The following is a 15,972-nucleotide window of genomic DNA, read 5'->3' as shown; positions in this document are numbered from 1 at the left end:
ATATCCCAGTTTGGGGAGCTTTCATCTCTCGAGCAATAAGCCCGTAACGTAACATCAACCCTTCTTAAGCCATGTAAGCGGATACTTTTGTTTTCTCGTTTCCCATATTAAACGCCCGGCAAGAACAGAACCGTGTTTTGTACATTTTTATAACATGTGCAACTTTATCCGGCAAAGAAGCACGAGGATAATTCAGAATCACAAAAACAATAACCGCCGAAGATAATCATCATATAATAAACACCAGGAAGTGAGAAAAACATATGGAAACACTTGGGTATTAGGTATGAAAGGAGTGTACAGTGGGGGGCGTTTTTCAAGGTGGGCATATGTATTCACCTGCGCGTCCGTCGGACAGAGAACCGCGATCGGCGATCGGAAGTCTCATCAGCAAGGGCGGCAGACATTGGATTCACGTCTGTAGGAGAACTTGATAGTTCCGTGGTGTATGCGAGTGCGGAGCCGGGCCGGCCGACGCCTCGGGCTGCCATCCTTTGCGCCTGTGTATGTGGTTGCTGCTCTGTATGGTGTTGGTTGTATGTCGACGTAGACGTAGACGTGGCTGTAGCAGGTGGTGTTTGTGTTGGATCAGCATCTTTCATGGCGCCGGAACCTTTCATCCAGCCGAAAAATCCATGGGAACTGCGTCGTTTGTGTTCGTTTGTTTCTGACGTTTTTGGTCTGCGGACTGTGCCGCTGTTGGGAGACGTGATATGCTCGTTTGGTAGGGTGCCAGATACGGCTGGTGGGTGTCCGGCAGATGACGGCGTAGGTACTGCTATGGAGTTACTTCGAACAGGGTTGGTGGGGGAGTAAGTTGGGTTGCGATTGAAGAATGGTGGACGAAGGTTGATACGTTTACGGGGTTGGAGCTCAGATAGGACGCGCGCGCCGCGAGTCCGGAAGCCATGGTTCAGCGGCACTTGCTGTGCACCCAACTGAGGTGAACCCGGGTCTTCGTCTGCGGGATCTAATGCTTCATGTTGGTCTGCTTTGGTATCTTTGGCTCCCCTCGAAGGCTTGCTAGATGGACCATTCGATGAAGCGGGCAATGCAGCTTCCAGCCAATCTTCAGGTGTGAGGGAGAGTGTGTTTGAAACCTTTCGAACCTGGCCGGAGGAATGCTTTTCAGAGAAATGACGGTTATTATGCTTTGGGGTGATGACACCTAGCCCATTAACAGCGCCGGCATGAGCAGCAGGATCGAAATGCCTGCCGGTTGGGCGGTGGGTATAAGCAAACGATGGAAACATGCTAGCCATCTGGTAGCTCTCTTCCGTGATAAAGGCTGGTTGAGTTGAATCGCTCCAAGTTTCCAGGCCGTCAGAAAGAATGGTTTCCGCCGTACTAGGTCGTGTAGTCGCGACATCGTCGGCCGATCGACGCCGTCCCAATACCCGGTCTATAGAGAGGGAGCGGCGAGTATTCGTTGGCCTATCATATCTACTTCGTTCAGCAATGATGCTTGTGTTGGATTTGTTGCGCAGATCGGCGTATGATGTGCTCATCGTATCGGGAGTAGGAGGTAGGCGGGCTGTCGTAAACTGGGGTATGACCAGAGCGGGCGGATCAAAGTTATATGTCTTTGGAGAGCGTTTGTTCTGAAACGATGCCCCAGGCAACACAAACTGGTTGTTCGTTGGCGTCCTGAGAAGTGCATCTGCTTGATGTCTCTCGCTAGGCTTCGTTGGGCGGGGTGCTTCTGTGTTATTGGGGTGTATCCATTGTTCGATGCGCAAGAGGCTGGCAGGAGGTTTAGATCCGTTGTGCGTGAGTTCTAGCGGAGATGGAGGCTCATCCAACACTTGCTTTGCAGGGTGATTGGTATTTATCTTCAGTTTCGATACACCCGGCCCGTAGGCGTCTGAAGGACTGTGAGGTGGATCTAGATAGCTGCACTCGCTCAAGGCGCTTAGTCTTGGAGACTCTATCTCGTGCGTGCCATCGTCTGATAAAACGGTCCCGCGCCCGGAAAAGGCGCTAAATGCGGCCCGAGACTTATCGGCATCGGTCATGTATACATTGCGCAAGACGCTAGTATTGTTATCCTCGGCCTGGAGGAACGAAGGCTGGCGGCATGGCCTGCGAGAAGACGAGGTTGGAGTGTGGGCCTGAGCAGTGAAACTCCGTGATTTAGACGGACGCATGCCTCTTCGCGAAGACGTTCGTTCGGGAACATCTAGAATTATCTTATTCTTGGGCGTGAGGGCCTGTGGGGAACTTGTTGCGAAACCAGCATTGCCATCGCTTGAATATGGTCTGGCGGTTGACGGCCTTTCATCTTCCTTTTTCGCCTCGAAGGCTTCCAGCTTCGCTTCCAGTTGGCAGATTAGTTCGACTGCTTCATTTACAGCTTGGTCTCGCTTGTCTAGCTCCGATCGTAGCTCTTCGTTGGACTCCCTGAGGCGTTGGTTATCCTCCTCTGCTCCTCGAAGTTCCTGTAGTTCCTGGTCCATCATATCCATCTGTTGAACCTGTTCCTCGAGTTCTTGCATCCTTTCCAGTTTCTTCTCCAATGAAGCTACCTGCTGTGCGCGGTGGAATACCTCCAGCTTCAAGTCGAAATTGAGCTTGTTCAGCTTGGATACGTACTGCAAGGCCAGTTAGACGTCGTCACCCATTCATTCTCAGGAATCGTTACTTGCCTGGTCCATTTCCCTGATGCCCATTTCCCGTGGCTGTTTGAGACCGGCCGATAGTGCACTGTTTATCTTTCGTTGTTTCTCCGAAGAAGAGTCCTCTGACGCATTCGTGTTTGCTGTCGGGTTTGGGGTCTGGTTCGACGCTAGAGGGCTGCTCTCGACGTGGTGTTCGCAGGCTGAGCTGGCTCGCGGGCCACGAGAGGCGCGTTGCTCGTTGATTAGATTCTGTAGGAGCGCGGATGTTGGGTTGACGAAGGGAGATCCTGCCGCGCTCGAGCTTCCTATAACGCACGAGTTAGCCTCGATATTCCACGGGGTAATTGTATATTAAATAGCCCGACAGCACTCACGTTGCGCACCATCGTGGTGATTGGCCGAGGAGCCTTGCCCGTTGGCTATGTGTCGGTATTCTAGAGGAATCAGCCTGTTATTCGGGTTGTTGGTATCGCACAAAGGCATACATACCAGCAGGTATATGTACTCCATCGTTCAGCGCGTGTAGACGGGGGTTGGGCCGCGCGAATTGCGAGGACAGCTCAGAAGCCATCTGCTTGCCTGTTATCATATCAAGTTAGGGTCGAACGGCTGAAATGGACTCGATATTGACCAACCGTTCAGGCGACTCGAGGGGTCAATGGAGCGTCTCTGGTAGGATTTGCCCGGCTGCGAGGACTGGAGATCCATCACGGAGACGTTAACCGGTATATCGATATCGACTGAGCTGAGCCCGTAGTCCAAGAATCCGCGACAGTACAGAGTATACGGGGTGTCAGGCAACCATTGAGCGGAACGAGCCTGTCCAGCAGAGATCCGAACGCACTCAGGAGGAATTTGACAGCATCGACTTCGCTTCTCCTGGCAGTGGGGGCGCAGGTCTACGCTGTGTGACTCGTCGAAAAGCGTCGCAGGGATAGGGAAGTACGAAGTAGTCGCGTAGTTAGAACGGTGAAGATAAGCGTAGGGAAGTGTAGTGCAGAGAAGTGTAGAATAGTGAAGCTGTAGAGAAGTTGTGTAGTGTAGAGTAGAGAAGTGTAGTGTAGGTGGTGGCTGGTAGATCTTCCCCTGGCCTAACGCGATATCCCGCCGCAACTCGACGCTCACAACGGCAAATATTACACAGACAAGGTCGTGCGCGGGAGTTCAATATTCAATTGGACGTTACAGCGAGTTTGATATAGGAGAAGACGTGAATACTCCGTACAGACGTGAACAGTGAATACAGCCTCGCTTGCCCCTGGATTGCCCTGAATTGCCCTGGATTGCCCTGGAGCTCCTATCCCTGCCATACAAGATGAGACTCGACCTGAGATGCACGTCCGGCGCAGGGTTAAGCTGTCCAGGGCTCAAACACATCCGAGGGCCCGCGACCCCTGAGCCGTCCCACTTGGCAGGATGGAGGACGGATGAGACGTGCAAGCACTGAGTGGAACGGATGTGCGACTCTGTCTGGTCGTACCGGCGCACGAAACTATTCTCTCCAGCTTCCAGGCGTTTAAGCAGCTTGAACCATGGTCGGAGTCGATTAATCGCCGGATATCTTCCGGCAAGACCTTATTCCAGATATCGATTCCGGTCTATTTATAACTGCATTTATACCTAGATACAACCACGCACGGAGTATATCTACCTAGAGTTATGATAAGAACCACGTATAGTCACTTCTTGCCCTCGCCCGTCCAGGCACGCATGGCCTTGACGCTCTCGTGCGCCGCTCGGAATACTATACACCATCAGCATGGAACAGACACCATCAGCAGACAACTCACATTGACGCTCCGTCTCGTCCAGGCCACGAAGGAACTCCTGCCCCGAACCCATCGGCCCAGCTGGGTTGTGGGCATGGTCCGATATCTGCATCGCCCGGGTCTTGAACGTCTGGTAACCGTTAGAGACCGGAGAGCGTCTGATATATAGGCTCCCACTTACATGAGAAAGCACGTCTGCCATCTCCTCCTCTTCGAAGAGCTGCAGGATCCTCCAGCCCAGTCGGTAGAAGTGCGGAGCCAGAGATCGAAGGTCCACGGACCTGGGATCTGCCTTGAGCGCGTTCATGACCTGGTCGGAGAGCGCTTTGGGTAGATCCAGCGTCACCAGGGGGGAAGATCCTTGACGGGCACTGGACGGGTGTCAGTCAGATCCTGCTGTGTGCATATATGAAAGACGAACCCGACTGCAAGCATCTCGCCTAGCCATAGGGGGAGCTCGACTTTGGAGCCAGCTTTCATCTGTAGTCTGTATTAGTCTAGGTGCGCATATGACGGAGGACGACATACATCTCCTCCTGCGTTTCCATCGAGGAAGCCGAGTTTTGGAACATCCAGCTCAAAGGTACAGGGCACTTTCTATCGACCAGTTAGCAGATGTACGGATATACGACGGTGTACTCACCTGCGAGTCTGTAAGGATCGCGTCGACATCGTAGTAGGACATGCTGCAGGTCGCCTCGAGCACTGCTCATCTCTGCAGTACTCGATATCTCGATACTGCTTGATATTAAAAGATATAACAGATATTAAAGAGATATCTTCTTCTTCTTCTCGTCTTTTAACGCGTTTAGGTCACGTGGTTATTCTGAAGTAGATAAAGCGACGACGAAGAAACGTCAAGACAACAAGACATAAACATAGTCATTAGGATAAAGACGATTGAGAGACAGGCAGAGGCAGAGACATTGAGACGGTATGAAAGATTGAGACGGTATGAGAGATTGATACGGCATGAAAGATTGAGACGGCATGAAAGATTGACGGAAGACTGGACAGTTGCACATACAGCTGGAGTGCGACATCTCGCCCAGCTCTACAGCGTGAGTCCTTGAGTCTACGCGGTGGTACAGAGTACAGGGCAGTCTGCTCGCGGATTCGTGCTGCCCGAGGAAATTAACAGTGACAATGGATAGATACTCGCGGATGCGTTGACCCGATTGACAGACACGACGCCCCGATAGACTTACGGGCGGTCTACAGAGTCTACTATCTACAGGAGAATCAAAAGAAATAACAATAACGGACAACGATAACGAATAACGACAACGAGAATAAGAATAAGAATAACGAATAACGACGAGAATAGAATAACGGACACAGGAAGACGAATGGTAGTAGATGAAACATGCAGGCCGCAACTCGAGACCAGAAACATCTCCACCCAGTGGCAAGTTGATGCAAATCAGGCCGAGATGCCTGCACATCCAAACAGCAAACACTTCCCCGAGAAAGAATCTGTCTTGCTTGTTTTCAGGGTAGACCTTGGTCTCATCGACTTCACTTTACTTTTTCGCCCGTTCTAGTGAAGGTCTGGGAGGCGTATCATCATATAAATCCTCGAACAAAGACAGACAGGGACTCTGTTAAATAATGCACTTCTCGCGCGGACTCCTCTCATCCCACCAGCTATCTCTCTCTCTTCTCTGACCGGCCTCGCCATCAGCATCGCATCGCCATCGCCGTCAGCATCTCCGTCCAGGTCATCCTTGTCCTTCTGGCTATAGTACGGAGTAGTTAATCTGCAGGGCCTCGATAGACGGTGAACGTTCATGTCCTGTTCATGTCCTGTTCATGACCAGCTCATGACCGCGCAATAGATACGATGGCATACAATGCTCTATCACAGACGGACCAGCTCGAGGTCGCGTCCAACTCTGGATCAGATGTCTCAGACCGCTCGCCCGTCCTCGAATCGCAGTCCTTCGCTCCCCTCTCGCTCGACTTTGAAAACTTTGGCGGAACCAAACACATGGACACTGCCAGAGTGGCAGCCGCAGATAAACCCAGCTCGGTCTCCCTCCAGTCCGCCGCGGCCATAATACGATCGCGCGGAGCGTCGACGGCGACAAGCTACGAACTGCTGGAGGAAGACGAGTACAAGATGGTGGCTGAACCAGGTCCGAACGGGGATGGGGACGCTCAAGTGGGCCACCGCGATCTTCGCCAGCATCAGCAGCATCACAAGCAGCGGGACTCGACATCGACCCCAACAACGGACTTTGGTTCGCCCGGTGGTTATCGCTCGTCGGCCTACGATGCATCCAGGGACGCGGCTATGGGGACTCCTGAGCCGGTGATGCAGACGCCCCGTAGCCAGAGAAATTCTACGCCTCTACGCCATCCTACGCCCGACTTGCAGTCGATCCAGGGGGCGTATGTTGGGAACGTGGAGAGGCTAGAGAAATCCGCCGAACGAATCAGTATGGAATTGGATAATAATGGTATAGGCTTGCAGGATGCGACTATGGGCCAGCTGAAGCGTATATCCTCTCTTGGAGCTGCTTCGTCCCGATCGCGAGCTGCTTCCGCTGCCTCAATGTCGAACTCCATAGGAAAGATTGCTTCCCCGTCTTCCACGCCAGGTTACGGTACCCTCTCCAGGCAATCGTCCACGAACCGGCCTCGGTTACGATCCGGCTCCTCTTCTTCACGACTGGCCCATATCATCGAACCTGAGAACGAGAGTGCCGATGCATCGCAGGAGCAACGGCCTGTAACCAGCTCAACGATACCTCCTCCGCCGGACCACCACAGCCAGATCCAGAATCAGAACCACCTTCACCTCCACGATGCAGATGCAGCAATCTCTGCTAACCCAAACGCCCCCCAACCCAACGGCCAACATACCGCTGAATATACAACATTTGAACCCGAAATAGCTCACCATGACCCTGACCAAGAACGGCCGGCGAGCGCTGCGTCCGGAGACTCATACCAACAATCCACAAACCTGTTCAGAGACTTCGATGGCGTCCATTTCACACCCCATATCCGCGAAGTGCCTCGTTCCAGAGGTGTCTCGCTCTCCAAACCACCTCTGGCCGCGCAAGCAGAGCATTACACCGCCCCTCCTCCCGGTCAAGATATGGTCTTCTACCCTGCCCCCGTCCCGATGATGCTCAACCTCCCCCAACGGCTGTCTCGAAACCCTCCTGCGAATGCTGAACAGGAAAAACGCCGTACACAGTTGCTCAGCTCTATATCTCCAGACGCTCGCAAGTCAGCCATCTGGCTCGCAGACTCGGAACAGGGAGCTAGTTTAGCTGGGGACCGACAGAGCAAGAGAGTGTCCAACCTCCCTCCACAGCTCCGTGCAAGCGCCTTCTTCGACACCCCAAAGGCACCGCTTGAAGTTCGCATTCAGGGAGACTCTGCTGTCGCGACACTAGATAGCATTCTTGATGCTGCAGCCCATGCTCCTGTGAGCGCGTTTACGGACCATCCGATCGTTGGACATATCGGCGGGGATGTTTACAAGCAGAAACGGGCGAAGAATAAGATAAACAAGAAGCGAACTTCGCTGAAGCCTGGAGATGCTAACTCGGAACGACCGCTGTCTTCGGCCACAAAACGGGCTAGTCATATACGTGCTGGCTCGGAAGGGCAGACATTGGACCATGTGGACGAGACTACATCGTTACGCAGTACGTTTGACGACCATGCCGGCCACGAGTATGAAAATGGTGCTCCTTCGCCCATTGGAGAAGTGGAAGAGAATAGTGACGAAGAGGAAGAAGACGACGAGGAGGAGGAGGAAGGAGGAGGAGACGGCTCAGATGGAGAACCGATCTTTGGCCAGCCGACTACTCTGCTCGCGGAACTGCAGATGCGAAAACACGAGCAAAAGATGAGAACCCGAACAGCGGCCACTGCCTTCCCTAACGGCATGCACTCTACATTGCTTGAGTTAGACAGCGTTGCGCAGCGTCAACGAGACAAGCGTGACAAGGGACGAGTCCTGCTTGCATGGGAAGGGAACCAGAGTGCCGGACAAGACGAGGTCGACGACGAAGACGTTCCGCTTGGCGTCCTCTTCCCAGAAAAGAGCAAGCTCGCTGATGAAAACCGGCCGCTGGGATTGATGGAGAAGCTGCTCCTTGAAGAGAGCGAGCCGCTTAGTCGACGACGTGCCAGGATCAGAGGAGAGCCGTTGAACAATGGCCGCGCTACTCCTCGCAACCTTGCACCCAGGGATGCGAGCCCTGACAAGCGGGCCAGCGCTGCCTATACGCTTGACATTCCCGGGCTGCTAGGAAACGACGAGAGCGGCGACGAGGAGGAAGAGACGCTGGCACAGCGGAAGAGCCGACTCAGGGCCCGAGAAGAAGGAACTGGCAACAACTTCTCAGACGACCTGATCTCGAGATTCGGAGATCTGGAGGCAGACAGCGGCAAGCCCAAGGACGCACCACAGCCAGCTGCCGAAGAGCCAGAGGAAGAAACACTCGGTCAACGCCGTCGACGTCTACAGGCAGAAGCCCAAGCGCAGGCTCAAACCAACCCTGGCAACCCTGCTAACCCTGCCGCCGTTGATGCCTCCCGCTTCCAAGCCCGACGAACCATGGCGAATATCCTACAGGCCCATCCCGCACGATCCGGCGTGGTGACCGCGCACTCGGAGCTCGATCCTCGATACCAAGCTGCGATGGCGTCAAACCAGTCCCTGCAGATGCCAGGAAGCCGGGCGTCGATGCTGGCCGCCACGCCGCTGTCGATGCCCGGACAGCGTCTCTCGGGGGCGCCTTTCCTCCCATACGCCAACGGACCACCGCCAGGCACTGCGCCGGCTCTGCTGAACGGCGGCGGGCTGCTGAACAACAACGGCTTCGGCTATCCCACGACCGGGTTCGTCTATAATCCTGCCATGTATCCGCAGCCGGAGATGATCGATCCCAACCAGAGGGACATGATCGATCGATGGAGACTGAGCGTTCGACAGTAACTGGCTACTATTTCTTAATTCTATCTATGCATTTAATCTTTCTTTTCGTCTTTCTTCTAGTTGTAATATAAGCATAGCTTGGTGTTGGCCGTTAGCAGTAATCTTCATCTATCTACATCTACATCTATATCTATCTACACATCTATTCCTCTATAACTACATCTATCCATCTATCTACTACACCTTCATATGTATGTCGCTAGTGCAAGGCTGTGCTAAATAGCCGGGACTAAAGTCGCCCCTGGAAACCAGCCAACTGTTGATCGCCAACAGCTGTTGTGTCTATTTACAGTTGCGCCTGGTCGTTTCTTTACCAGTTGGCCACCAGCCTCCTTTCTACTCTCTGTTTACTCTGTTACTCTGTTTACTCTCTGTTTACTATCTATTTACTCTCTCCTTCGTATACTCCGTATATTCTCGCTTCTCGCTGACACCAATCGCATCGTCTGCAGCTAGCTCAGAGGCGCAATTCGCGAGTCTATACAGGTTTCCACCGCGACACAACTCGACCGCAGCGATGCCCACCAGCCCATGAACTCCAGCTAAGCCCTGAGAAGCAGATCGCGATGGTTACCTATGTGCGGCGCGACGGCCAGCGTCCAGCCAGCGTCTCGTTCCCCCCGCTGCCGTCGTCGTCGTCGTCGCCGTCGCCCGAGCAGTCGCAGAGACACATATCACAGCCCAGCAGCGCTGCCCAACTGCCCGCTACGTTCCACAGCTCGACGCTGACCGAGGGCATCTTCGAGTCTGGCATCTGGACGGCCGAGCCTGACCTGAACTCCGCGTTCGTGAGCGGGAAATGGTTCTCAGAGGAGAAGATATACTATCCGGGAAAAACAGTACCACCGTCGCCCGAGGAGAAAATAGTAGTGACGGAATACGAACTGAGGGACAACTGGATTGCAAACGAGGGCTACCATTCGAATGCGTCGCCCATGTATGGGAACACTCAGAGCCTGCCGGGGAGCGGTCGAGCTGAGCAGTCGGCGGAGACCACAGGCCACAGCAGCCGCTCGTCGTCGACCTGGAGATGGACGCTGGGGGGGAAAGCCTCGCCGTCAGATAGCATGAAGGGAGACGGCGGATACTCGCCTGGAGGAGGCTTTGGGAGGTCGTCCAAGGCATCGCCGGAGAGCTTTGCGGCGGCCGAGTCTCGCGGTTTCTTTCGAGACTCGAGGGCCGAGGGCAGCTCGTCCAGGAGGCAGCAGGGCCAGGAGGTGCTCGAGGTCCCTTCGTCCAAGGGGTCAAAGACGAGGCTGAATCTGCTGAATCCCATGGCCCTCCTGGCTCGTCGACGGTCTGCGCAGCCGGTCAGCCCGCGGCCGGAAGATATCAGCATCAGCAAGCTGACCGTCCCTGCTCTTCCGGACGACTACGACCCCAGGATACGTGGCAGCCTTGTCCATGACTTCTCCGTGCCGCGAGCTCGACCGAACGTTGGAGAGAAGAGTTATACTGATAGAGCTGCTCGGTCACGGCAGCCCAGGGAGCTTCCTGATAATCCCCCAAGGCCTCAGCAGCATCAACATCAACATCAGCATCAACCACAGCAGCAGCTACTTCAACTTCAAATTCAGCAGCAGCATCAACAGCAGCAGCATCAACAGCAGCAGCATCAACAGCAGCAGCATCAACAGCAGCAGCATCAACAGCAGCATCAACATCAACATCAACAGCAGCAGCAGCAACAACAGCAGCAGCAGAACAGGCTATCACAGCCACCGTATAGACAGATCAATAACAACTCTGTCGAACTACCTCACCCACACGCCTTTAACGCCCTTGAAGAAAAGCGGCATGAACGCCCGTACGAAAGACCGCCGTCCATCCCGGCGAGCCAAAGCAAATCACCGCCTTCTACCCTACGATACAAACCTCCGTCAGTGCGAGACCCCTCGTTTACCCCCCTTGGCCTTCCAAGGCATCTTACAAGCAGTGCATCCCGGTTCAGCTTCGACCTGGCTGGCGGCGCATCGTCCTCACAGGAGAGGCTCATGGAAGAAAAGCACAAGGAGAAAGAAGCTGCAAAGAGAGCTCAGGGGAGTGAAAGGAGAAGTGAATTCGATGCTGACTCTGACGAATTCGATTATGATGCAATGATGGACGACGACGGGCTGGAAGAGAGGATACCTGGCGTCAACGCTGACGCTGAATCTATCATGGACGGCTCTGATGACGGAATACCAACTGGCCTGCAGCCAACTATGCGGAATAACATGAATACATATGTTCCCACTCTCCCCACCGTGATACCTAGTCCTATAAGTCCCCATGGCGGAGAGTCACTTAATCAACAGTCTCCAGTTGTAGCCCAGCAGTCACCCGGTAGCCTTTTACCCCCTTCGACGGGTAATGGCACTCCTCTACCTTCTCAACTTGACGTACCCTCGAGACCATCGGATATTCCCACGTATAATAATAGTGACGGCCCTGTCCCCGTGGCACTGGTGAATCCAGGTCTACCGGTCTCTATGCGAACTAACCAGCATATCTCCAAGTCAAGGAATGACGATGATGACATGTATTACGACGATGGCCTATTTGGCGAGCTTCCAGCCGAGATGCAAGATTCTACATTTGATGAATCCATATTTGACGATGAGACAAGCTACTTATATGACAGGAAGAGGCTTGCGGCGCAACCGCCCAAGTCATTGTTCGAGGATATCACTCCTAACTGTGGTTTACAGACTCAAATAGCAAAGGACAACGGCCAGCCCCGGGATGACTTTATTGCTGACGAACCTCTAAGCCATGGCCATCCACGACCGGAGGATGCCAGTAGGACGATACAGACTCAGGCATCAGAGAAACCCCAGTCTCAGGGATTGACCGAGGGAAACCTGGAAGCATACCACAGTGCCCTAGCCCAGGCTGCTAATGATGCGGCTCGGAAAGGAAGATTTGAACGGAACGCAAGTCTAAGTGAAACCTCTCTGCCGGAGGGAGAGTCTCAAACTGATCCATGCTTGACAGCAGACGAGAGCAGAATGAGCCAGACAGTTGACACAGTTGGCATGGAAGAGTCATTTGACGACTTTGAATACTACGACGGAGATGCACTAGACGATGACCCGATCATCGCCGAGGCCAATGCAGATGTTTTAGAGAATGACGATGAAGGATTCTACGGCCAGGAGTTCGGATTCTATGCCCACTCGACCGAGAACGACAACACAGAGCGTGTCTACGGTGGCTACTTTGGCGTTAGAGGAGCAGAAGGCGTAATTCGAAATCACAGCGGGCGAAAGAACTTTAGAGAACCAAGTCTCACTCCCATCACCGAGCGGAGTGAATGGAGCACACGCAATTCAATCGTCTCCGTCGCTACTCATGTGGGCCATTCAAGTCAGGTCTCCAATCCCCCTCTTGCTCAGCTTGTCGGTATGGAAGGCTTGGAGGACGATATATCACTCAGTGCTTTGATGAAACTCCGCCGCGGAGCCTGGGGTGGAAGCAATGGAAGTCTACGCAGCAGTGCCGCCAGCCAGGGCACAACGTCTCCTTCTGTCACTCACCAATCGAACCTTAACCATGGAAACTTGAACTATTACGATACAGGCTCCCCAATCCAAGTGAACAGTCTATTCAATAACGGCTCTGAGCTGAATAGCCCTATCCAGCATGAAAGAGAATGCATTCCCACCGACACAAGGTTCAGGGGTGACCTAGCGTCTATCAGGAGACATTCTGACGGTATTCACTCTCCACCTTCCTGGGATTCCACCAATAGGAACTCCCTGAGGTTTACTGAAGACGACAAGTCGCAAGTTACGACGAGCAACGGAGCAGGCGAGCGCATCAGCTACGTTAGAAGCACAGACGAGTCCGGCTCGCAGTATTGGGTTCTCGAACGGCGGCGGACAGGCGACGGCGGAGAGTCTGAGCTACTTGAAAGGGAGACAATGAGGCATGGCCGAATATAAATTAAAATATATACTCTACATCTCTATGAGTCTATGAGCGATGGCGTTGGTTTGGCGTATGGATTAAGCGATTGACATTGGGACCTGGCGGTTTTTCTTCCCGAGTTCACTTTTTGTCTTTCATATTCTTTGTGAAAACTTTTGGTCCTTTGACCTTCTTACTCAAAACGCAGTAGTCCACATATATGCATAATTCTCGCTTCGAATATAGGTGGTTATTAATGATACCCTGGAAATACTACTTTGATAGCAAAATGATATAACGAATACGTAATATTTTATTTACCCTCCTTTTGATCGACTCTAGATAGCAACCATAGACAATGTTTGTTGAGGCCATACGGCAAGTAAAAGGCTTGATAATGCAGTTTCTGGACAGTCCGTCAGATACCCCGATAAGTTCGATTTAAAAGTCCTCCATTCTAAACACCCCATAAGCAGGCTCCTCGTATGGATGTGCGCTGGAAATTGTCAGAATAGTCCCATTAATATGACTCCTTGCCAGCTAAAAGGTATAAAGCAAGTAGATGGACTTACGCCTTGAGCGCCGCAACCGCTTTTCTAACAACCTCTTCTCCAACACAAAGCGTTTCGACTCTCGCTTCCTGAACCTCCTCAAGAGCACCCACGCTGCCGATATGCGGATTCGCAGACTGTCCAGGTCGGAACTGGCCAGTGCCCATGACAGTATAGCAGCACTCGGTATAGTTCCCTGCACCAGGATAGCGGCCAGCGCCAGCTGCAAAGATGGCGGACTTGCAGGCCTCGAGAGCTGGTGCGGGCACATTGAAGACAAGTGTAAAGCGGGTTGGAGTCGCCATCTGGAATGAAGAATGGGGGATTTCGAAGAGGCTTTTATACACGGATGATACTCGATATAGATAATGAGCTGGGGAAGCCGTACCGATTTGATATTGAGATGTAATTGAATGCGGGGATGCATGGAAACTATTTATTTAATCCGCCGTGAAATAGTTATTAATAAAGATATATATTATAATTACCACGCTCTTCGGAGACTGATTTCACAACTAATAAGTATATAGAGACGAACCCGTCTTCCATATTTTTATCTATATACATTAATATAAGAATGAGATTTCCGGTTCCCCTTATTCGGATTAAATACACTAATCTGGGCATAGATCTAGGGATAGTAATGAGGGCAACCTAGAATGGTAGATGCTAAGTGATAGCTAATAGTGAGATAAACCAAAGGTAAAGTGCAAACAGCCACAAAGGAGTTTGTTTCTGGTGTATATATTCTTTTGGTGGCGGGTGGCAAGATACACCAAAGCAATTTGATATTCTTGGATATCGGCATCTTCATGAAGATCTCCCGCTATTTGATGCTTCAAGTATATCTTAACCTGCTACCAGCCCGCTATAGCCCTATCTTGAAGAACGCATATTACAGTATTGATATGATACCAGCTTCAGAGTTAGAAACATGGAGTCTGGCACACAGATAGACGTCTTGAAGCTCTTTAAAGCGCCGAATAAATGGCGGCCATCATACACAACCGGGTTACATATTGAAACCCAAGAGCATACCAGTGCCGCAGCCATATTTGGTAGCACCCTACTTCCTAAGGATGATGACCCGTTGTTCGAAACGGTTGCAACGGCTTTTGCTGAGCCCTCCAGGGAGGAATTAAGTCTGCTCCGTACACCGTTCAACAACCCGTTCTGGGATACATTCAATGACATATGGCAAGCCATGCGCTGTCTAAAAAATGGATGGCCTGTTGAGGGGAAATCAGATGCTATTGCGCTTGGTTTTATTAGAGCTACTGGCGACAAATATCTGTAAGTTGTTGGCAACTATATCTACATATTACTTCAGAACTGCCAACACTAAGATCCAACAAAACCAGGGGTACAAACTATAGCTATAAGTCAATTTCATTCAAGTGTGGTCTAAAGTCAGTAGCTGTCCGTGGCAAGCTCACCGGTGTCGGCACATACCATCGAACGGCTGACAAGGGTCTGCCGTTCACTGTCTTTGTCGTAAGTGACTTCGATCCAGCTTTTCAATAAATAACAACTCCGTTGACGCGTCTCCTCTCAGGGAACGAAAGGCGCCTACCCTTTGTGCACCACAGAAGAGGTGGTGCCTTACCTCCTCCTCCAGGCCATCCTAAAATATAATCGAAACCCTACTCTAGAGACATATCATGGGTTTGTCGTGGGTGTGAAGGGGAGTACCCTCCAGTTCAACAAGGGAGCAGTATCTCGAGAGTATCTAGAAGGTTTGATAGGTGGATATGCCCCCAGTGACCCTCTAACATTCCTCAGGTCTGATCCGTACGACCTCTCCGAGCCGGACGGTCGTAGAGAATGTGCAAGAGGTTGGCTCGGGCTCATGCGGAATATACATGCTGAATTGAATATATTTGAAAGTAGAAAAGGGGGCTGAGCTGCATGAACACTTCGTCTGCAATAGGGAAAGGGAATCCCACGATGAAGATAGCTAGCCATATTCATACCTGTCCACCGAGGGATCTTCACCAGAGTAGTTGTTAAACTAACCTAACGGATCTTAGTGCAAGGTCTGCTACTCAAAGAAAGAAAACACGGAGTATTGCCTGCATCCTGACAGGTATACGAAGGAATCACCCTCTAAGCATAGTGAATGTATATGCCATCCACTCACAATATGAGGGATTCCTCGAAGGCAGCTTTGAGCGATAGAC

The 15,972-nt window shown here is 52.1% G+C and overlaps 6 protein-coding genes across 6 annotated transcripts; 3 read left to right on the top strand and 3 right to left on the bottom strand.

Moving 5' to 3' along the window:
- Positions 1-335: 335 nt before the first annotated feature.
- On the bottom strand, positions 336-3,326 carry GIQ15_04167 (uncharacterized protein; the record flags this gene model as incomplete). The annotated part of the gene is made up of 6 exons (XM_033551584.1): positions 336-2,591; positions 2,642-2,678; positions 2,746-2,923; positions 2,993-3,052; positions 3,108-3,197; positions 3,254-3,326. The coding sequence occupies 6 exons, from the start codon at positions 3,324-3,326 to the stop codon at positions 336-338; spliced, it is 2,694 nt and encodes an 897-aa protein (XP_033405314.1).
- Positions 3,327-4,297: 971 nt separating this feature from the next.
- Positions 4,298-5,072, bottom strand: GIQ15_04166 (DNA replication complex GINS protein psf3; the record flags this gene model as incomplete). Its single annotated transcript, XM_033551583.1, has 6 exons — positions 4,298-4,362; positions 4,409-4,517; positions 4,569-4,758; positions 4,809-4,867; positions 4,916-4,984; positions 5,031-5,072. 6 exons carry the CDS (start codon positions 5,070-5,072, stop codon positions 4,298-4,300), a joined length of 534 nt encoding a protein of 177 aa, XP_033405313.1.
- A 1,158-nt stretch (positions 5,073-6,230) lies between these two features.
- GIQ15_04165 (uncharacterized protein) lies at positions 6,231-9,350 on the top strand (the record flags this gene model as incomplete). The annotated part of the gene is made up of 1 exon (XM_033551582.1): positions 6,231-9,350. One exon carries the CDS (start codon positions 6,231-6,233, stop codon positions 9,348-9,350), a length of 3,120 nt encoding a protein of 1,039 aa, XP_033405312.1.
- Positions 9,351-9,916: 566 nt separating this feature from the next.
- GIQ15_04164 (uncharacterized protein) lies at positions 9,917-13,276 on the top strand (the record flags this gene model as incomplete). Its single annotated transcript, XM_033551581.1, has 2 exons — positions 9,917-10,739; positions 11,139-13,276. 2 exons carry the CDS (start codon positions 9,917-9,919, stop codon positions 13,274-13,276), a joined length of 2,961 nt encoding a protein of 986 aa, XP_033405311.1.
- A 406-nt stretch (positions 13,277-13,682) lies between these two features.
- GIQ15_04163 (structural toxin protein RtxA) lies at positions 13,683-14,097 on the bottom strand (the record flags this gene model as incomplete). Its single annotated transcript, XM_033551580.1, has 2 exons — positions 13,683-13,737; positions 13,814-14,097. The coding sequence occupies 2 exons, from the start codon at positions 14,095-14,097 to the stop codon at positions 13,683-13,685; spliced, it is 339 nt and encodes a 112-aa protein (XP_033405310.1).
- A 629-nt stretch (positions 14,098-14,726) lies between these two features.
- On the top strand, positions 14,727-15,666 carry GIQ15_04162 (uncharacterized protein; the record flags this gene model as incomplete). The annotated part of the gene is made up of 4 exons (XM_033551579.1): positions 14,727-15,085; positions 15,154-15,286; positions 15,348-15,528; positions 15,575-15,666. The coding sequence occupies 4 exons, from the start codon at positions 14,727-14,729 to the stop codon at positions 15,664-15,666; spliced, it is 765 nt and encodes a 254-aa protein (XP_033405309.1).
- Between the last annotated feature and the right edge of the window lie 306 nt (positions 15,667-15,972).

The sequence above is a fragment of the Arthroderma uncinatum genome (genome assembly GCF_011692745.1).
Source record: "Arthroderma uncinatum strain CBS 119779 chromosome Unknown scaffold3, whole genome shotgun sequence".
Taxonomy (NCBI): Eukaryota; Fungi; Ascomycota; class Eurotiomycetes; order Onygenales; family Arthrodermataceae; genus Arthroderma; species Arthroderma uncinatum.
The sequence above is the reverse complement of the archived record's forward strand: the minus strand, read 5'-3'. Positions and strand labels throughout refer to the sequence as shown.